The 22,967-nt window shown below is 41.4% G+C and overlaps 1 protein-coding gene across 1 annotated transcript in view; it reads right to left on the bottom strand.

Moving 5' to 3' along the window:
- Positions 1-22,967, bottom strand: part of scarf2 (scavenger receptor class F, member 2) — a 110,822-nt gene that overhangs the window by 22,630 nt on the left and 65,225 nt on the right. Inside the window, exon 8 of the mRNA XM_073065722.1 lies at positions 5,091-5,208. Coding sequence (XP_072921823.1) covers positions 5,091-5,208 — 118 coding nt within the window. The remainder of the gene's footprint in view (positions 1-5,090; positions 5,209-22,967) is intronic.

The raw sequence follows: 22,967 nt of genomic DNA, 5'->3' as shown, positions 1-22,967 counted from the left end.
TGTGCCGGATCTGACTGTAACCTCGCCTCACATATCACCCCCAGCAACAACAATAATCACTGACTATTGAGAATTTAACTTTACTTTCAATATATTCAACAAATATGCTTCCACCACCCTTTGAAGAAGAGAATTCAAAAGATTTGTGACCCTTTGAGAGAAAAAATTCACCTCAGCTCAGTCTGAAGTGGACGAGCAGTTATATTTGCAGAGTGACCTCTAGTTCTTGATTGTCTCAAAAGAGGAAATACCTGATCCTCACCCAACATGTCAAATCCCCTCAAAATGGATTATGTTTCATTCAAGTCTTTAAACACTATTTTAAACTCTGACAGGCAAAACTCTAGCATGACTTTCTTATAAGTTTGCAAAGATTTGGCATGTCATCTAAAGCTTTGACAAACTTCTATAGATGTGAGGTGGAGAGTGTATTGACTGGTTGCATCATGACCTGGTGTAGAAACACCAATGCCCTTGAATGAGCTACAAAGAGTAGTGAAATGGCCCAGTCCACCATGGGTAAAGCTCTCCCCACCACTGAGCACTTCCACATGGAGTGCAGTCACAGGAAAGCATGGTCCATCATCAAGGACCACCACCATTCAGGCCATGCTCTCTTCTTATTCCTCCCATCTCGAAGTAGGTTCAAGAGCCTCAGGACCCACAGTTACGAGGTTCAGGAACAGTTCTCTTGAACCAGAGGGGATAACTACACTCTCCCATCACAGAACTGTTCCCACAACCTATGGACTCATTTTCAAGGATGCTTCATCTCATGTTCTCCACATTTATTGCATAGTTATTACTATTAATATTATGTCATTTCTTTTTTCTTAATTTTTGTATTTGCACTATTTTTTTTCTTTTGCACACTAGTCATTTGTCCAACCCGATGGGTGTGGCCTTTCACCGATTCTATTGTGTTTCTTGCATTTACTGTGAATGTCTTCAAGAAAATAAATCTCAGAATGGTATATGGTGACATGTACAGTACGTACTTTGATAATAAATTTACTTTGAACTTTGAATGATCAACTTTCCTCTAAAGATAATCCATTCATTTTGGATATCAATGGAAGAAACCTTCTTTGAACTACATCAAATGCATTACATCCTTCCTTATATAATTAGTAGAGCTAATAGGACTTGATGTTTCAATCCCTATGATAAGTTAGCACTCTCAATCTCTCAATGTTGGCAGTGGGCTTGGAGTGATGACAAGGAGGGTAGGTACCTCATCGGGCTCATTAGGTAGGCACCCTCCTTCTTTGACGTTTCGTTGATAAGCCCATGATGTCTCCAGAGGGCTCAACAGTGCTACCTGGTGTCCCAGATAGACCCCTCTCAGTCCATACCCTCCTGTCTTCATCTTGTAGCCCAGTTGTTGTCTTTCCTTTTAATCCAAGTCCAATTACTGCTTTCTTCTGCTGCACTTGGCAAGGACTTGATTGCTTGTTGGAGTGAATAACCCCTCACCCCCATCTTCTTCAATAGACTGGTCGTAGATGTAGCAACGAATCCCCTGCATCCCATTTCTACAAGGAAAACCTTGGTCTTCCAGCTGTTCTGGGCAGCTTCAGTTGCCAGTTCAGAGTACTTAGTCTTTTTCTTCTCATAAGCTCTCACTGTCACAGTCCTCCAGAAGCACCTTCAACAATCCTCTAAATAACAGAAACAAAACCTCCCTACTTTTGTCTTCAAGTTCCCAAACAATAAAGATAATATTCTGGTAGTTTTCCTCATTATTTGTAATACCCTACATAATAGCCTTTGACGATCCATGCTGTGAGGATCCTGACTTGTGTTTGAAATATGCAACTAATCTACACATTAAAATTTTTTTTTGCAAAAATAGACCATTTTCCCACATTAAACTCTGTTTGGCAGATTCCCATGTCCAATCTCCCTACATTGATTTCTAGCCTGCCTACGTCCTATCATGACCTGCAAATTTAATAACCATAATTTTGATGCCTTCGTCAAAGATATTCATAAGTTCAAAGTAAATTTATTATCGAGGTATGTATATGTTACCATATACTACCTTCAGATTCATTTTTCTGTAGGTAGTCACAGAAGAACAGGGAAGTACAATAGAATCAATGAAAAGCCACACACACACAAAGACAGACAAGCAACCAATGTGCAAAAGGAGACAAACTGTGGAAATACATAAATTAAACAAATAAATAACACTGAGACCATGAGTTGTGTCCTAGAAAGTGGGGCTCTGGGTTGTGGAATCCTTTCAGAGTTGAGGTGGATAAGGTTTTCCACACTGGTTCAGGAGCATAAATTCACATAAATTGTAAAAAGCTGAGCCCTCAGCACACTTAATAAGTCTTGCCAACCAGCAAATAAAAAGTGACATTTATTCCTACGTTACTTCTTGTTAGCCAGCCAATCTTCTGTACACACAACTTTGTTATCATTTATGAGCTTTTATCTTTCACAAAATACCTTTGACACAGCATCTTATCAAATGTCTTCTGGAAATTAAAGAACTAAAGAATTAAGAAATTAAAGAAGTTAATCTACCCATTCCCTTTTATCCACAAGACATGTTTCTTCTACAGCAAACTCATACAAATCAATCACACATGATTCCCTTTCACAAAACCATGAACTAACCTGATTATCTTGAACTTTTCTAAGTACCCCATTTCTTTCGTATTTTCTTCTAACATTTTCCTATGACAAATGTTAGGTCCACTGGTTTATAGTTCTCTGCTTTCTATTTCCCTGCCCTTTTGAATAAAAGAATAATACAGTATATGTTTTTTCCCAATCTAATATTTACTTCTCTGAATCTAAACCCGTGAATTTTGGTGAATTAAGCCATCCATATCAACTATCTCACTAATCATTTCTTTTAAGACTTCAGGATATAGTCAAAGACCCAGGGACTGTTCAGCCTGAAGTTCCAACAATTATTACAGAACCACTATCCTGATAATTTTTATTTTCCCTGAGTTATTCCCTCATGATTCTCAGTTTGGTGCTATTTCTGAGCTGTTGCTTTTATTTTCTACAGTAAAGACTGATGCAAAATAATTTCTTAATTCACTTTTTATTGATATACAGCAAGGAATAGGCCCATCCGACCCTTTGAGCCACACCACCCTGCAGCCCCTCAATTTAATCCTAGCCTAATCACAGGACAATTTACAACAACCAGTTAACCTACGAACCAGTACATCTCCGGACCGTGGGAGGAAACCGGAGCACTGGGGAAAACACACACAGTCACGGCGAGAACGTACAAACTCCTCACGGACAGCAGTGGGAATTGAACCCTGAGTCACCTGTACTGTAAAGCGCTGTGCTAACCATACACGCTACTGTGCCATCTCTTTGTTTTCCATTATTAATTCCCCAGACACCCTTTCTTTGGGAACATGACTCACTTTCTAATCATTTTTTTCTTTTTGAAATGTATATGAAGAATTATTATTAGTTCTTGCATTTCTAACTAGCTTTATCTCATGCTCTAATTTTTCCTTCTTTATTAATCCTTTTGTTGTCATTTGCCTTTTTTTTGATCTTCTGACCTGGTGACCATTTTTATGCTTTAAGTTGGATACTACCCTTAAACTCTTTGGTTAACCACAACTAGTGGAAACTTCCCATGATAGTTTTCCTCATTCATTACATATCTCTATTCTTTATATTCTGACAGCTCTCCTTTCATATCTACCACTGCATCTTAGCTGATCGATCCCTTAACCAAATGTGCTAGTTCCCTTTCGTTGGCTCTTCTTTCCTGTTCTTATAATTTCCCTGACCTGAGCTTCAGATACTCATCGTATTCCTATTCTTCTTTTCCCCAAATGTAAAATTCAATCATATATGATTGCCAATACCTAGGGATGCTTCAGTCTGAAGTTATTAGTTATAATCTTATCTCCTTGTATATAAAAAAAAGGCACTGGAATTGCCTGCTTTCTGAGTGGCCAAAATATGCTGCTATAACAAACTATCCTGAAAACTCTTTCAGCTCTTCATCTAGAATGCCTCATCCAGGGTACCTTCACATATCTGATTCTACCTGCCTCTACGTAAAACTATCCAAAGCTTTTGGGTATATCTTTTTTGACTTGTCCCCATTATTTCTTGGTTCCTTAAGGTTGTTACAGTAGAGTGTGGTGATGGAGATAAGATCACACTACTGTTCAAACGTTTCCAATGGTGTGTGGCTCAAATGGTCTCTGACAACCAAGTGCAGCTTCTGACCTTCAAGTGTGGCTTAGCTACTAAGTCCAGTGGACAGGAGAAGAGGTAAAGACAGATTACTGCCGCCTTAAAACCAGTCGCTTTGGGCAGATGGAGCTTGTCAGCCATGGTTGGCAGCTCATCTAGAAGGAAAACTCTGATCTCAAAGCTCTGCTGCCTTGCAGCTATACCCACTCATGGAGTAAACCATGAGGAAGAAATCTGGAGCTGCAGTTCCTAAGGTAGCACTACACTGAGTTCAATGTTGCCTAGTAACTGGTGCCAAACTGTACTCGTCTCTGCCGTTCCTTTGGGTTCGTCAGTTGCATGGAGAGGGAAGCTTGCTCCGTGGCCAACAGCTTATTCTCCATATTGTACTGCCCAGGTTTGCACATCTAGACAGCTAGGACACAACATCTATGGTCAATTCAGTCTGATAGAGGACACATACGCATTATTACATCTTTTATATTGTGTCCTATTACATGTTAATCATATGAGGTCGTATATTATTCACACCTTACCTTCAAAAAACCTCTTCTATGTTCTGGTTTCATGACCTTAGGACATCCAAGTATATTATATGAAGTCAGAGTGACTCTGAACCATCTACCACCTGACAAAATGTCACCAATCCTTCAATGTTCAGGTTACCAATCCTGCTGCCTTTATGAAGCACAGTCAAAATGAGAGCTGTTAAATTCTAATCATCCAGAAACTGTCTGCTTTGGGTTATTTCTTATTGCCCGATGCAATGGAAGAAAACATTCGTCTCATCAATCTAACAGGGGACAACAGCCTGACCTTAAATGAGCAGAGAGATTCAGAGTGTAGCTGGCTATGAATCAGAACCTATCCCTGCGTGCTGGAGTACTCACTCATTTCCTCGATTCTTCTTGTGAAAGAGACAGTAACAACATAAGAAGAACAGGAGCAGGAGGAGCAGGAACAAAATCAGAGAACCAGCTGCGATCACGCCGACTCGCCCGTTGGAACCTAAGTGAAGAGAGGAAATGAGATGAGCAACACTTGACAGCAGTTGAAACCTACTCACTTTCAAACTGCTTCATTAAGCAGGTGTAAGAACAAACCATAGAATAGAACAGAGTCCACTGGAGATTTTCTGCAAGAGTTATGTTTGTGAGAGGGTTTGGTTGCTTTTGGAGTGGCACAGTAGCATAGTGGTTAGCGTAACGCTATTTATTCATTTATTTATTGATTGAAACAACATGGAATAGGCCTTTCCGGCCCGTTGATCTGCTCCACCCTGATTTAACCATGGCCTAATCACGGGACAATTTACAATGACCAATCTACTGGTACTATTCAGAGGATGCAGCCTCAGAATAGAGGGGCACCCTTTTAGAATGGAGATGAGGAGGAATTAGCCAGAGAGTGGAGAACCTGCAGATTTTTTTTGCCACAGGCAGCTGTGAAGGCCAAATCTTTATGTATATTTAAGACAGAGGTTGATAGATTCTTGATTGGTCAGGGCATGAAGGAATACGGGAGGAAGGCAGGAGATTGGGGCTGAGAGGAAAAATCGGATTAGCCATGATGAAATGGGGGAGCAGACTCGATGGGCCAAATGGCTTTCTTTGGACTGTGGGTGATAACTGAAGCACCCGGAGGAAACTAACGTGGTTACAGGGAGAAAACACGAACTCCTTAAAGGCAGCGGTGGGAAATGAACCCAGGTCACTGGTACTATAAAGCATTGTGCCAGCCATTATGCTACCAGTGATCACCGACACCCACTGCTGTCAGAAAGGAGTTTACATGCTCTCTCTGTGACCGTGTGGGATCACTCTGGGTGCTCCTGTTTACTCCTACATTCCAAAGAAGTATAGTTATGGTTAGTGAGATTTGTTGGTACCAGAAACATGGTGACACTTCAAGACAGCTCAGCACAATCCTCACTGATTTGATTTGATGTAAACAGCATAATTCACCGTATGTTTCAATGTTTTAATGCACAACCATATGACAAAAAAGTTATTAATCTAAATAAAGTTTTTCACTTTAGAAAATGAATGAGGGGCAGTGGTATATCAGAGAATTAGTGTCAGTAATTATGTCTGAGTTGGAGTACAAGATGTGAAATAGACCGGACTGTTCCAGGAAGCCATGCATCAACAACTTACCGTAAAGGATGTGGATATTTGAGAAGAGTTCAGTGATTTTATTATATGTTCAAGATTACCAATCTGAAATGTTCTCAATTTCTCATTAAGAAATACAAAGTTTGTTTGCAGGGTTGTTCACCAAGCCTGGAAGTCATGCAACAAATGTTTCATCACCAGTCGAGGTGACACCATCAGTGCGCGGTTGCATGTTGCTTCTGCCAAGTGCCTCACTTTTATATTGGTCCAATTGGGCAAAAACCTTAGGAACAAGCAACCAACCCCTGCCACCAATCTTCTCTTTCATTGCAATACAAAGTTTATTAAAATTCTATATTGCCATTCATCAGAATTTTACAATGAGAAGTGAAGGCCACCTTAAAGTGATGCTTACCGATCCTGAGGCATGTCAGCATGTTCTACAAAAGAATGGGGATTATATCAAAGTATGAAAGAGGCAGGAAGAGTATACTGACTATTTGGTTTGAAAAGTGGGTTTGAGGCTTGACTAGAGTGTAACTGATGTTGACTGCTGATGGTTCCCGAGTCTCATGTTAGGTGATAGTGCTTGTTACTATCATGAAACACCTCTCCTAAAATAAGCCACCATTAGTCCAGCCACTTTGAAAACAGCTGACCTGTTTCCAACCTCCTTCTTCTCTTGTATATACTGCAGACTCCCAGATTTAACCTGAGCAACTAGTTTGATCCCTCCAGTCAGACGCCCTGCCTTGCTACAATACCAAAGCAGCTCTAATCACGAAGGACATTGGTCACATATCCTGCTTTGGTTTTCATTGATTCTATTGTCTTTCTTTGTACTTACTGTGAATGCCCACAAGAAAATGAAAACCAAACAGTTGTCTATGATGATATATATGTACTTTGGACAATAAATTTACTTTGAACTTTGATATGGTTAAGCACATCTTCACAAATGGCGGGTCTGGGACACATCTCTACTAAAAGAGGTGTAAGGCGCTCCTTTCTTCTGCTAGCCTGCAGCTCACCCTTGGGTAAGGTGTAGCATCTGTCTTGCACCCCCTCTCCCACCAGGGTCATATGAAGCCGTGGGAGCAGGTCGTGGATGGTCATATGAGCAGCTGGTGCATATCACAAGTGCTGGTATGCAACCACTAACACCAGGACGACAATCTCTGAAGAGTATTGGAAGAGTCTTGTAAAGACACTGCTCAGGTTGAAGGCAAAGGTAAACCACTTCTGTAGAGAAACACCACAATTGTCTAAATCACAAGACATGGTACATGAAGATGGTTATGACCATGATGAATGTCTTTCTTCTCCAATGTGTTACCATCATTGTTCAATTTACAAGGGCTGATTCCAATCCAGTTGCCTTCTGTTCCCAAAGCTACCGAGTCACCTGTTTATTCTCAGAGGTGAGAGCTTGGTCTTCTTCTATTTCTCACCTACATGCTCCCTTTCAGAAATGTGGTCCAATGATGTGGCACCAGTTTCTGATAGTACACTACCTCACATCTCCCCTTAGCTTCATGGATCCTAAGTCTGCATTGATGTTGGATGTCAACCATTCAATGTTCATTGACGAGTCACCTTCTCCAGTTAACTTGTAGAAAGAAAGAAGCCATCATCCTTTGCCCCATCACAAATGCTATTTGCTAGGTACAAGGTCCATCCTTCTACCTAGCAACTGTTCTGGAATTGAACAGATTGCTTGCACTCTTGGTGTCACACTTAATTCTGATTGTGTGTCAGACTGCATGTCAAGGCCATCAGTTATCCCCTCCACTTCCACCTCTATAACATTATCAAATTCTATAAGACCATGAGATATAGAAGCAGAATTAGTCTATTTGTCCCATCGAGTTTGTTCCATCACTTCATCATGGCTGATCCATTTTCCCTCTCAGTCCCAATCTACTGCCTTTTCCCCGTATCCTTCAGGCCTTGACTATTCAAGAATCTATCAACCGGGGGACGTCACGTGATGACGTAGGATTGAGACGTGGAAATCCAGCTCTCCCGTAAAAAACTAATAAACTAATGTTTAAGTGAAGAGAAGTTAGTAAACATTTTCTAAAAACTACATCTAAACTACTCAGGATTTTCCTTAGATATGCCTCCTAAACAGACAAAGAAGAAAACTACTACTTTGAAGACAGTACAAGCTGGCCCGGCCGCCATGAAGAAGCCTCAGACTCAAGTGCATCTTACCTCCGGTGATACAGAACAGGAATCGGCAGCAACGTCAACAGTCTCCAAGAAGAAACAACAGGAACTGCGCGTGCGCGAAGGAAAGATGCACAAACATGAGCAATTTGAACTACAAATCCCAGCTACGATTGGAAGTGGAAGTGAAAATGAACCCAAGGTGGATTAGGATTCTCTGGAACATACAGATGAAGATGAGGAGGTAAAAGAAGAACAACAGGAAGAAGTTGGAGGTGGAAGATATTCTGGAGACATAAGAGAAGCTTTGGCACAAATAATGCATGAATTAAAAGAATTAAAAACATTAAAAATAATAAAAGAAGATATTAAAAATATGAAGACTATGTTTGATAAAATGGTGAAAAAACCAGGAGAAAATGGACAAGAAAGTTAAAAAGCTGGAAGAAATAATGGGAGACACTATTGATAGAGTGAATAAAAGGGAAGATAATATTCTTGCCTGGACATCAGAAAGAAAATGACTGTTGGAAAAATAGACGTGCTTGAAAATTTTAGTAGACAAAATAATATTAAAATTGTTGGTCTTAAAGAAGGGATAGTGGGAGAAGATCCAATAAAAAATTTTCAAAAATGGATCCCGGAAAATTTGAAAATGGAAGAGGGAACCCAGTTGATTGAAATCGAAAGGGTCCACAGAGCCTTAAGACCAAAAGCTCAACCTGATCAAAACCCACGACCAATCTTGATAAAATGCTTAAGATATCAAGATAAAGAAAAGATCCTGAAGGCAGCTGCCCAACGTGCCAGAAAGAGAAATGAACCATTGATGATAGAAGGGAATGCAGTTCTTTTCTATCCTGATATAAGTTATGACCTTTTGAAGAAAAAGAAGGAATTTAATCCAGCGAAAAAAGTTTTATGGGAAAAGGGTTATAAATTTATATTGCGCCACCCGGCAACACTGATAATTTTTTTGGATGACGGAAAAAGAAGATTTTTTACTGATCATCGGGTTGCAGAGGAGTTTGCACAAGAACTCCCAAATGTTCACTAGACACAGTAAAGATTTAAAAGTGAAACAGATTAAAAATGAAGACGGGGACAGTGTAGTGAATTGATGGACATTAAGGACAGAAGAATATTTAAATATACCTTTAATTGTATGATACAGGGGGAGAAAAGTAAAAATTTGAGAAATATTAATCGAGAGTAGTGATATTATTTTTTCTCTTATATATACTTTTTTCTTGTTACGGGGGAGCTGGGGGAACTTTGGATCGATCACTACGGGATTCACGTGTGTAAGCACAGCGTTTGCCATGACCCGCACAATGGGAGGGGGGGGGTAATGTTGTGTTTTTTTTCATCCACAACATTAGCAGGGGTTTTTTTATAATCTATTTTTCTTTTATCTTTCTTTCTTTGCCTGGATGATCGGAGGGGAGACACATAGCAACATGGAGAATTTTAAAATAATTCCCCAAGGTACTATGAGAGTTGAAATATTATGTATTATTATAGACTGGAGTAACCACGTTAAAAAGAATGACTAATTTACTGATTTTTTAAAGTTTTAATGTTAATGGGCTTAATGGACCGGTGAAAAGAAAAATAATTTTAACATATATTAAGAAAATGAAAATAGATATAGCTTTTATACAAGAAACACATTTAACAGAGATAGAACATCAGAAATTAAAGAGAGACTGGGTTGGAAATGTTATAGCAGCTTCATTTAATTCAAAAGCGAGGGCAGTTGCAATTTTGGTCAACAAAACTTTACCAATTAAAATACAAAATGTATTAATTGATTCTGCGGGAAGATATGTAATTATATATTGCCAAATCTTTTCAGAATTATGGACTCTTATGAATATTTATGCACCAAATGAAAATGATGTAAAATTTATACAAGAGGCTTTTTTGAATTTGGCTGATGCACATGATAAAATATTAATAGGTGGAGACTTTAACTTTTGTCTAGACCCAGTTTTAGATAGGTCAACAAAGGTTGTTACAAAACCAAAAGTAACAAAATTAACTTTATCATTGATGAAAGATTTAAATTTGATTGATATATGGAGAAGAATTAACCCAAGAGAAAGAGATTATTCATTTTATTCAAATAGACATGAAACTTATTCAAGGATAGATTTTTTCCTACTATCAACGAATATTCAAGACAGAGTGAAAAGTATGGAATATAAAGCAAGAATATTGTCAGATCATTCCCCCTTGATAATGACAATGATAATGATGGATAAGGAGGAATCAATTTAAAGATGGAGATTTAATTCAATATTATTAAAACGTCAAGATTTTTGTGATTTTATGAAAAAACAGATTCAGTTTTTTTAGATACAAACTCACATTCAGTTGATGATAAATTTATATTATGGGAAGTGATGAAGGTATATTTGAGAGGCCAGATAATAAGTTATACTTCTAAAATTAATAAGGAATATATGGTAGAAATAGATCAATTGGAAAAAGAGATTACAAAATTAGAAAAAGAATCTCAAAGATATATGACAGAAGAAAAACAAAGACAACTTGTTAATAAGAAGCTACAATATAATACACTTCAGACATACCGAACGGAAAAAGCAATTATGAGAACTAAACAGAGATATTATGAACTAGGTGAAAGATCACACAAGATTCTTGCTTGGTAGTTAAAAACAGACCAGACTTCCAAAACGATAAATGCAATTAGAACAAGTGTAAATAAAATTACTTATAAACCTTTAGAAATCAATGAAACTTTAAATTTTTTTTATTCTGAACTGTATCAATCAGAATCACAAAATGATATTGTTGAGATAGAAAGGTTTTTATCACAAATAACTCTTCCAAAATTGAATTCGGAAGAACAGAAGGGATTAGATGTGCCTTTTACATTAAAAGAGGTCGAAGAAGCTCTAGGATCACTTCTGAGTAATAAATCTCCAGGAGAAGATGGTTTTCCGCCTGAATTTTACAAAAAGTTTAAAGATTTATTAATTCCTCTTTTTATGGAGCTAATACACCAAGCGGAAAGAACGCATAAACTTCCAGAATCTTTTTCGACAGCTATTTTAATAGTATTGCCAAAAAAAGACAGAGATCTTTTAAAGCCAACATCATATAGACCTATTCCTTTGTTGAACACAGACTATAAAATAATAGCAAAGGTTTTATCTAATAGATTATCTAAATACTTACCAAAATTAATACACATGGACCAAACAGGATTTATTAAAAATAGACAATCGGCAGATAATGTAACTTGGTTACTTAGCATAATTCATTTGGCACAAAAGAGGGAAGAAATGAGTGTGGCAGTTGCTTTGGATGCAGAAAAAGCATTTGATAGATTGGAATAGGATTTTTTATTTAAGGTATTGGAAAAATATGGATTAGGAGTATCTTTTATAAAATGGATTAAAACCTTAAATACTAACCCCAAAGCTAAAGTGGTGACAAATGGCCAAATTTCAACATCATTTCAGTTAACAAGGTCAACTAGACAAGGTTGTCCATTATCACCTGTTTTATTTGTGTTGGCAATAGAACCATTAGCTGAATTAATTAGAACTGATTCAGATATTATGGGTTTCAGAGTTAATCAGGAGGAATATAAGATTAATTTATTTGCTGATGATGTTCTGATTTATCTAACTAACCCATTGCATTCATTGCGTAAATTATCTTCTAGATTGGAAGAATATGGGAAAATATCAGGGTACAAAATAAATTGGGATAAAAGTGAAAGTTTACCCCTTACTAAAGGAGATTATAGTCAATGTCGATTAATAACTCAATTTAGATGGCCAATAAATGGTATAAAGTATTTAGGTATAAGAGTTGATAATGATATAAAGAATTTATATAAACTAAATTATTTGCCATTATTGAAAAAAATTCAAGAGGATCTTGATAAATGGATGATGTTACCAATAACATTAGTAGGCAGAGTAAATGCTGTAAAAATGAATATATTCCCTAGATTACAATATTTATTCCAAACACTACCAATACAATTACCGCAGAAGTTTTTTCAAGAGTTAAATAAATGTGTGAGGAAATTCCTTTGGAAAGGTAAGATGTCAAGAATATCGTTGGAAAAATTGACATGGAAATTTGACCTAGGAGGGTTACAATTACCAAATTTTAAGAATTATTACAAAGCAAATCAACTTAGATTTATTGCATCTTTTTTTGATGACGATAAACCGGCATGGATTAGAATAGAATTAGATAAAATAGGAGAAAATATACCAGAAGATTTTATATATAAATGGGAATCTAAATGGATACGGGAAAAGAAAGAATTTCCTATACTAAAACATTTGATTGATTTATGGAATAAGATAAATGTTGATGATGAGATAAAGAAATCTTTATTAGCAAAGAGACCTTTAATTCAAAATAAACATCCCTTTTACAATGGATAATCAACTTTTATATAACTGGTTTCACAAAGGGATTAGATATATAGGAGACTGTTTTGAAGGAGGTATATTAATGTCATTTGACCAATTAAAGAATAAATAGAAAATATCAAATAACACTCTTTTCTGTTATTTCCAATTAAGGGCTTATTTAAGAGATAAACTGGGTCAAACAGTGTTATTGCCGAAACCTAATGAAATTGAAACTTTAATTCATAAAGGAAAAATTAAAAAAAATATTTCTGGTATGTATAATTTGATTCAAAAACAGGCAATTAAACAAGGAATTCATAAGTCAAGACAAAAATGGGAAACTGATTTGAATATTAAAATTGATGAAACAAGTTGGTCAAGATTATGTCTTGACAGTATGACAAATACAATAAATGTTTGACTAAGATTAGTACAATGTAACTTTTTCCATCAAATATATATTACACCACAAAAAATAAACAGATTAAACTCAAATTTATCTGATCAATGTTTTCGATGTAATCAAGAAATTGGTACTTTTTTACACTCTACTTGGTCTTCTTTTAAAATTCAACCTTTTTGGACAAATTTAAGAGTTTTACTGGAACGAATTATTGGAATACAACTTCCACATAATCCAACATTATTTTTACTAGGCGATATTGAAGGGATAAAATCGAAATCCAAATTGAATAAATATCAGAAAGAATTCATAAAAATTGCATTGGCAGTAGCCAAAAAGGCTATTGCAGTTACTTGGAAATCGGATTCATACTTAAGTATAGATCGCTGGAAGAATGAAATTTTTGGCTGCATTCCACTTGAAAAAATTACTTATAATTTAAGAGATAAATATGAAATATTTCTGAAAATTTGGCGCCCTTATTTACAAAAGATAGGATTAAATATATAGGTGCTCTGAAGATAAAATTATTGGTTATCTGGGGAAAGAATTAAATATACACATTAAAGCTAGTATGCACTCCATGGAGCATGTGGGGATCTTCCGATATCCAGGCATTCTTTCTTTCTTCTTTCTTTCTTTCTTTTTTTCTTCTCTTTTTTTTCTATAGGGATATGTTGGGGGGAGGGGTTAAGGGGAGGGGGTAAGGGTTGACAATTTTTTTTTCTTTCTGTAACCTATTTGAAAATTCAATAAAAAAAATTTTAATAAAAAAAATCTATCAACCTCTGCCTTAAATATACCCAAAGACTTGGCCTCCACAGCCACCTGTGGCAATGAATTCCACAGCTAAAAATTTCTCTTCTCAAAGGATGTCCCTCTATTTTGAGGCTGTGCTCTCTGGTCTTAGACTCCCCCACCATAGGAAACATCTTCTCCACATCCACTCTATCAATGCCTTTCAACATTCAATAGGTTTCAATGAGGTCACCCCTCATTCTTCTGTACTCCAGTGAATAGTGGCCCAGAGCCATCAAACACTCCTCAATGTTGAGAATCTGACCTTTGTTGTCAGTTCACTGAATTTTTTCAAAGCTCTCCTGGATGGTTTCAATCATTTCAGACCTCGAAAATACTGCCATCTAAAACTCTACTATTTTAAAGCACATCATTCACTCTTCACTTCTATGCTTGCTAATCAATACTGACTTCCGTATAAAATATTTGTTTTAAATTTATCACTCTCAAATTACTCCACAATTTTGTCCCTTATTGTGTAAACTCCTTCAGCTTCATAATCTCATCCAACCCAAAATATCTGCACCGCTCCAAGTGCGCCACTGACCTCTCCTCCTATGGTGACGAAATATTTGCAGATGGGTTGGCAAGATTGGAGAACAACTCAACACAACCATCAGCCAACCAAGATACACATTTTCCAAGTTATCTCCTCTCCAGTGTTCTTTTTAATATCAAAATTAACATCATTCATAATAAAGTAAATTATATACAGAAATAAACATGCAATGCCTTTTCATCCTTGCATTCATAGTAACTGTTTTTAAGACTGTTCTATTACATTCCTACATAGACAGTAGCACTGCCGCCACTCAGGTGACCCCCTAGAGTGAGATGCAACACCACCAGTGACAATCATATGTTCAAATGCCAAAGATCTGCCAATCGATCTTAACCCTCTCTTTCCTCCTTTGAACAGCTCCTTGCCTTTTATATGCTGTGTATCTGTTTTTGTTTGTTAATGTTTAATTAATGTATTGTTATATCTGAGTGCATTCTGCTATTCACAACTTTCTTTCTCCATGGCATGATGCTAATTTCATCCTATCCTGATGAATGGTAATATTGAAATATTAGCCTTAAGGCTCAGGCTGTTTAGGACTAAGATAAGAAGATATTTCTTTACTCAGAGGACAGAGAAGTTTTAGAATTTTCTGATCAAGAGGGCAAGGGAGACGTAGTTGTTAAATTCATTCAAAGCGGATATTGATGCCTTTCTGAAAAAGGGATAAGGATATTGCAAGCAAATAGAATTGATCAGCTATGACCTTTATGAATGGCAAGGCAGACTTGAAGGGCTGCATCAACACACAATATGCAGGAGGGACTCAGTATCAGTAGGGAGAAAAGTTATTGACATTTCAGGTCAAAATCTGAGTCAAGATGAAGGATCCTGACCCAAAATGTTGACAATTTCTTCCTGGCCTCCAATACTGCCTGACACGCTGAGTTCCTCCAGCTTTGTTGTGTGTTGCTCCATATTCCTGCACCTCCAGACTCTTGTGTCTGTACTGAAGGCTGCACAGTTACTCCTGCTCCTACTTCACATGTTCTGGAGAAATAAAATAATATGATCTTTCCAAGAAGACTCAGTAATAAAGGTATGAGGAAAATACAGTACTTATCCAGAGATCTCTTCATAATAATGAGCACACAGTCCCGTCATCTGCTCATTAGTGCTCTCGGTCATCTGCTCAGATAAATATAGTGAATGGCCAGGCTCCCATGTGATTTTTGTCTAATACACAGACGCCAGTATTTCTCATCTGAGGAAAAGCTCAGACAAAAGTTCCATTCACAAAGGTTCCTTGATCTGTTCTGTTGCTGTTGTTCCTTGGGGCAATGTCCTCAGCCTAAACTGGGAATTTCAGCTCTCTGTCAATGAGAAGCCTTCTTTCAGAGGATCTCCAGTGAACTGTTCAAAGATAATTCTACAGAGTGTCCTCCAGTATGCAGACATAGACACTACTCTCTCCAATTCAGAGAATCAGAGTAGAAGTGCTAAGATTGCAGGCCCACTCTCTTCCTGGTTTTCCTCTCAGTTTTCAGTTTAAACAGTGCCCTGCATATCTCAGAATCAGAACCGGCTTTAATATCACCGGCAAATGTCATGAAATTTGTTGACTTGTGGGAGTAGTATCATGCAATACATAATAATAGAAAAAAACATGAATTGCAATTAACATATGCATTACACAGTTAAATTAAATAGGTAATGCAAAAAAGAAATAAAAAGTACTAACACACACACACACACACACACACACACACACACACACACACACACACACACACACACACACACACACACACACACACACACACACACACACACACACACACACACACACACACACACACACACACACACACACACACACACACAATAATGGTGGAATGCAGCACGCCAGGCAGCATCTCTAGGAAGAAGTACAGTCGACGTTTTGGGCCGGGACCCTTCATTAGTCCTGACGAAGGGTTTCGGCCCGATACGTCGACTGTACTTCTTCCTAGAGATGCTGCCTGGCCTGCTGCGTTCCACCAGCATTTTGTGTGTGTTGTTTGAATTTCCAGCATCTGCAGATTTCCTCGTGTTTGCGTTTTTAAAAAGTAGTGAGATGTGTACATGGATTCAATGTCTATTCAGAAATCAGATGGCAGAGGGGGAGAAGCTGTTCCAGAATTATTGAGTGTGTGCTTTCAGGCTTCTGTACCTCCTTCCTGATTATAGCAGTAGTAGTAGACCTCCGTTAGTCTCGATAGACCATGGATTTGCACCTTGGAAAGTTTCCAGGGCGCAAGCCTGGACAAGGTTTTATTATGGAAGACCGACAGTTGTCCAAGCTACAAGTCTCCCCTCTCCAAGCCACCATTGTTGTCCAAGGGAAGGGCATTAGGACCCATACAGCTTGACACCTGTGTTGTCGCAAAGTGATGTGTGGTTAAGTGATGATAGCAATGACAACAGGGCATGACCAAGGGGTCCTTAATGATGGATGCTGCCTTTTTGAGGCATCGCTCCTCGCAGATGTCCTGGATACAATGGAGGCTAGTGCTCATGATGGAGCTGATTAAGTTCTCTGCCCACAACCAACATGTCTGCAGTAGCAAATGCCCCAGTAGAACATGGCCAAAGTTCTCAGAGCTTTATCCAGTGCCCAGTGGTGTAGGAGAAGCTGTCAATGTTTGTTTCCTTGCCTGCATGATGCTGAATTAAAATGAGTGGAAGATGCCCGACAGGAATTCAGCCTATTTATTGAACAACTGTGCCATCTCCCAGCTGGTAAAGGATCTCAGCGTGGCAAGCAACAGGATTGGCACAATTCAATCAAAATGCCCTTGAATTTAGGAAGGGGGTTTAAAAAGGAGATGGAGAAGGTTGCTGATGAATATCCTCTGCTCCAAGTTTAAAAATGACCACATGCAAGAAAAGTCAACATTGACACAGAGAACATATGTACAGTACTGCAACATATTTTTCGACCCACAATGCAGTATCTGCACTGAACATGATACCAAATTAAATTAATTGTCTTCTGCCTGTACATGATCTATATTCCCTGCATTTCCATATATCTTCCTAACAACCTCTTAAACACTGCTATCATATCTGCTTCCACCTACAATACTAGCAGCCCATTCCAGGCACAACCACTCTGTGTAAAAATCCTGCCCCCTTTGGACTTCACCGTCTCACCTTAAATTCATGCCCCCTAATATTTAACATTCCTTCCTTCACAAGTAAGGTTCTGACCTATCTGTCATCATCATCATTATGTGCCACGTCATACGCCGTGGGCAGTCATCGTCTTTGACCATGATTTTTCTTTTCAAATTTTTCTACAGAAGTGGTTTGCCATTGCCTTCTTCTGGGCAGTGTCCTTACAAGACAGGTAACCCCAGCCATTGTCAATACACTTCAGGGTTTGTCTGCCTCACGTCACTGGTCACATAGCCAGGACTTGTGATATCCACCACCTGCTCCCATGATGTCATGTGACACTGTTGAAGGAACTTATTGAGGCCTCCACAACATTCTGAAGGCAGAAGTACAAATTGACCCATGAGATATAGGAGCAGAATTAGGCCATTTGGCCCATTGGGTCTGCTCCACCATTTCATCATGGCTGATCAATTTCTCTCTCAGCACCAATCTCCTGCCTTCTCCCCATATCCCATCATGCGTTACTAATCTAGAATCTATCAACCTCTGCCTTAATGCCTAGACCTCCACAGCCTCCTAAGCCAATGAATTCCACAGATTCACCACCATCTGGCTAAAATAATCCCTCCTCATCTCCACTTTAAATGAACGTCCCTCTATTCTGAGGCTGTGTCCTTGTGGTAAACTATGTGTATACCTGTCTGGACACGCCCCTCTGCTGACTGCTCCTGTGGCTCCTCCCACAGACCCCTGTATAAAGGCGATTAGAGGCACTGTTCCTCCCTCAGTCTCCAAGATGTTGTGGTCACTTTTGCAGCTAATAAAAGTCTATCACTTGCCTCCTGTCTCCCAGAGTTATTGATGGTGCATCAATTTTATTAGCTGCAAATTTAAAACATGGAGAGCATTTTACGCCCAGATAAATTGGACATTGATCTTCAAGCTCCCGAAGCAGCCGTTGCCTTTGAACTCTGGCTTGCATGTTTCCAATCGTACCTGGAAGAGATTCGCGTGACTGAGCCTGCTATCATACACAGAGTTCTCCTCTCCAGAGTCAGTACGCGGGCATACTCCCTTATCAGAGACCTGCCGACCTGCCAAGGGGCACTGGACGCTCTCAAAAGACAGTACCTGTGGCCGGTGAACACCGTTTACGCAAGACATCGCTTAGCGACGCGGCAGCAGCGGGCCAGAGAGTCGAGCGCTGAGTTTGTCCGGGCCCTACAGACACTCGTGCGGGCCTGCAACTGCAGGGGACTGAGGGCGGAACAGCATGCGGAGCTCCTGGTACGAGACACCTTCGTTACGGGGATCAGGTCAGTGTACATGCACCAGTGCCTGCTGGAAAATGCCGAATTTACCTTACAGTCGGCGATTGAGCTGGCCGACACACTGGAGGCTGCTCTGCACAATGCTGACGCTGTCCAGCCGCGCAATCTCCGGCCGGTCCCGTGGACGCTGCAGACCCTGCCACCTGCCGGCGAATCAACCACAGCTGCTGCCAGTCGCAAGTCCGCGCAGTGTTACTTCTGCGGACTCGAAAAGCACCCCCGAAAACACTGCCCGGCCAGAGAAGCTACTTGCTCCAGCTGCGGAAAGAAGGGCCACTTCGCCAAGGCCTGTAAGTCTAAACCGCGAGCGGGGTCGAGCAATGCTGCGTGCGAGGCATGGGGGTCGCCATCTTGCCTGCCCGCCTTGTGCGAGGCATGGGGGCAGCCATCTTGGTTGCCGCCATCTTGCCTGCCCGCCTCGTGCGAGGCATGGGGGCGGCCATCTTTGTCGGCACCACCTCGCCCCTCCTCCGACCCATGAGTGCTTACCGGACACCAAGACGGCGGTTCAACTCTGGCCTCCGTAACCCTCGACGAAAGCGCTCCACACCAGCTTGCAAGGTCAATGATGGACATCCTGGTGGAGGGGCACAGGACTAGCTGCCTGTTTGGCATGGGCAGCACTGAGAGTTTTATTCACCCGGACACTGTGCAACACTGAGGACTCGTGACACAGCCGGTAAGCCAGAGGATCACCATGGCTTCTGGATCGCATTCCACAGACATCCGGGGGGGGGGGGGGGGGTTGTGTAGCAACATTGGTGGTGCAGGGCACAGAATATCGGGACTTTGCGTTACTGGTCATGCCTCAACTGTGTGCCCCTGTGCTATTGGGGCTCGACTTCCAGAGCCACCTGAAAAGTGTGACAATGGAGTATGACGGGCCCCTCCCACCAATCACTGTCAGAAATCCTCAGTTTTGTGGGGCTTCGTCATATACCCCGCTACTGACCACACACACACACCGACCCGCACATCCCACCCAACACCATGCCAACAGCTGCGCTACTGTCACCACTTGCAGCCTCTCCACCCTCAAGATCCCTCCCCCACCACTGTTCGCCAACCTGACCCCCGACTGTAAACCTGTGGCAACTAAAAGCAGGAGGTACTGCGCGGGGACAGGGCCTTCATTAAGTCGGAGGCGCAGCGGCTGCTCAGGGAGGGGATCATTGAGCCAAGCACAAGTCCTTGGAAGGCCCAGGTGTTTGTTGTTCAGAACGGGCAGAAAAATAGGATGGTCGTGGACTATAGCCAGACCATCAATAGGTTCACGCAGCTTGACGCGTACCCCCTACCCCGCATCGCGGATATGGTCAATCAGATAGCTCAGTACAAGGTGTACTCAACTATAGACCTGAAATCCGCTTACCATCAGCTCCTCATCTGCCCGGAGGACCGCCCCTGCACCGCCTTCGAGGCGGGCGGCAGGCTCTATCACTTCCTGCACGTCCCCTTCAGTGTCACGAATGGTGTCTCTGTCTTCCGGAGGGAAATGGACCGGATGGTGGACCAGTGCCATGGGCTTATTTCCTATTACACCCAATGGGTCCCTTACTACGCAGACAAGGCCCACCCCCTGGTCAAGTCCACTGCATTTCCACTCTCAGCCGAGGCCCACGCGGCCTTCAGCCGCATTAAAGGGGACATTGCCAAAGCAACGATGCATGCGGTGGACGAGACCATTCCCTTCCAAGTAGAGAGTGACGCCTCTGACTTCACGCTGGCTGCTACCCTCAATCAGGCAGGAAGGCTGGTAGCATTCTTCTCTCGTACCCTTCAAGGCCCTGAAATTCGGCACTCCGCGGTGGAGAAAGAAGCCCAGGCCATAGTGGAAGCTATTAGGCACTGGAGGCACTATCTCACTGGCAGAAGGTTCACCTTGCTGACTGACCAACACTCAGTTGCGTTCATGTTCAGCAACCAACAGCGGGGCAAAATCAAAAATGATAAAATTTTGAGGTGGAGAATAGAACACTCCACCTACAACTATGATATCCTGTACCGGCCTGGAAGGCTCAATGAGCCCCCTGATGCCCTATCCCAGGAAGCGTGTGCCAGCACGCAGCTCGACCGGCTATATGCCCTCCATGCAGATCTTTGCAACCTGGGGGTCACCCGACTTTACCATTTCGTGAAAGCCCAGAACCTGCCTTACTCCCTTGAGGAAATCAGGACGATGACCAGGGACTGTCAAGTCTGCGCTGAGTGCAAACCGCACTTCTACCGTCCTGAAAAGGCACAACTTATCAAGGCCACCCGGCCCTTTGAGTGACTGAGTGTCGACTTTAAGGGCCCCCTTCCCTCCACCAACCGCAATGTCTACTTTCTCAACATAATCGATGAGTACTCGCAGTTCCCCTTTGCAATCCCCTGCCCTGATACCACTGCCACGTCCATCATAAAAGCTCTGCGCCAGCTCTTCACTCTGTTCGGATATCCCTGCTATATCCACAGTGATAGAGGGTCCTCGTTTATGAGTGACGAGCTGCACCAGTACCTGCTGGCTAGGGGTATTGCTACTAGTAGGACCACGAGCTATAATCCCCGGGGGAATGGACAGGTGGAGAGGGAGAATGCCACAGTGTGGAAGGCCACACTTTTAGCCCTTAAGTCAAAAGGGTTGCCGGTCTCTCGCTGGCAGGAGGTCCTCCCCGAGGCACTCCACTCCATCCGCTCCCTGTTATGCACGTCCACCAATGCCACCCCTCATAAGCCACTCTTTTCTTTTCCCAGGAAGTCTGCCACTGGAACCACCCTACTGGCTTGGCTGACGTCCCCAGAGCCAGTGCTGCTCCGGAAATATGCGAGGAGCAATAAATACTCCCCGCTGGTCGAGAGGGTTTACCTACTTCATGCAAACCCCCAGTATGCCTACGTGGTCTTACCTGATGGGCAGGAGGACACGGTCTCCGTCCACGACCTGGCGCCCACAGGAGCACCAGACCCCTACCCCGAACACTCCACGGTGACTATGAACCCCATACCCACCGATGTACATATATATATACACCCACGAGACCCCGCACACACTCTCCTCTCAGCCAAGGCCCGCGCGCACACCAAGCCCTACGCAAACTCCTCACAACACTCCCATACCGGGCACCAGGCACACGCATGAGAGATTACTGACGCCGAACGGGCTGGCACCTCAAGTCAGGCCGGAGCCAGCACAACCACCGTCACCGGTGCAATCACCACCGGTGCTACGTAGATCGCAGCGACGGACTCGACCACCTGATAGACTTAACCTGTAAATATACTTGTGAGAAACTTCGCCCCGTGGGGACTCTCCTTTAAAACAAAGGGGGGGGGGTGAATGTGGTAAACTATGTGTATACCTGTCTGGACACGCCCCTCTGCTGACTGCTCCTGTGGCTCCTCCCACAGACCCCTGTATAAAGGCGATTGGAGGCACTGCTCCTCCCTCAGTCTCCAAGATGTTGTGGTCACTTCTGCAGCTAATAAAAGCCTATTGTTTGCCTCCTGTCTCCGAGAGTTATTGATGGTGCATCAGTCCTCTGGTCTTAGACTCCCCCACCATAGGAAACATGCTCTCGACATCCATTCTATTGAGGCCTTTCAACAGGTTTCAATGAGATAGAAACATAGGAACATAGAAAACCTACAGCACAATACAAGCCCTTCATCCCACAAAGCTGTGTCAAACATGTCCTTACCTTAGAAATTACCTAGGATTACGCATAGCCCTCTATTTTTCTGAGCTCCATATACCTGTTCAGGAGTCTCTTAAAAGACCCTAACGTATCTGCCTCCACCACCGTCACTGGCAGCCCATTCCATGCACTCACCACTCTCTGCATAAAAAAACTTACCACTGATATCTCCTCTGTACCTACTTTCAAGCAGCTTAAA

This window comes from Hemitrygon akajei, chromosome 14 (assembly GCF_048418815.1).
Source record: "Hemitrygon akajei chromosome 14, sHemAka1.3, whole genome shotgun sequence".
Taxonomy (NCBI): Eukaryota; Metazoa; Chordata; class Chondrichthyes; order Myliobatiformes; family Dasyatidae; genus Hemitrygon; species Hemitrygon akajei.
This window is presented reverse-complemented; position numbering and strand designations above follow the sequence as displayed.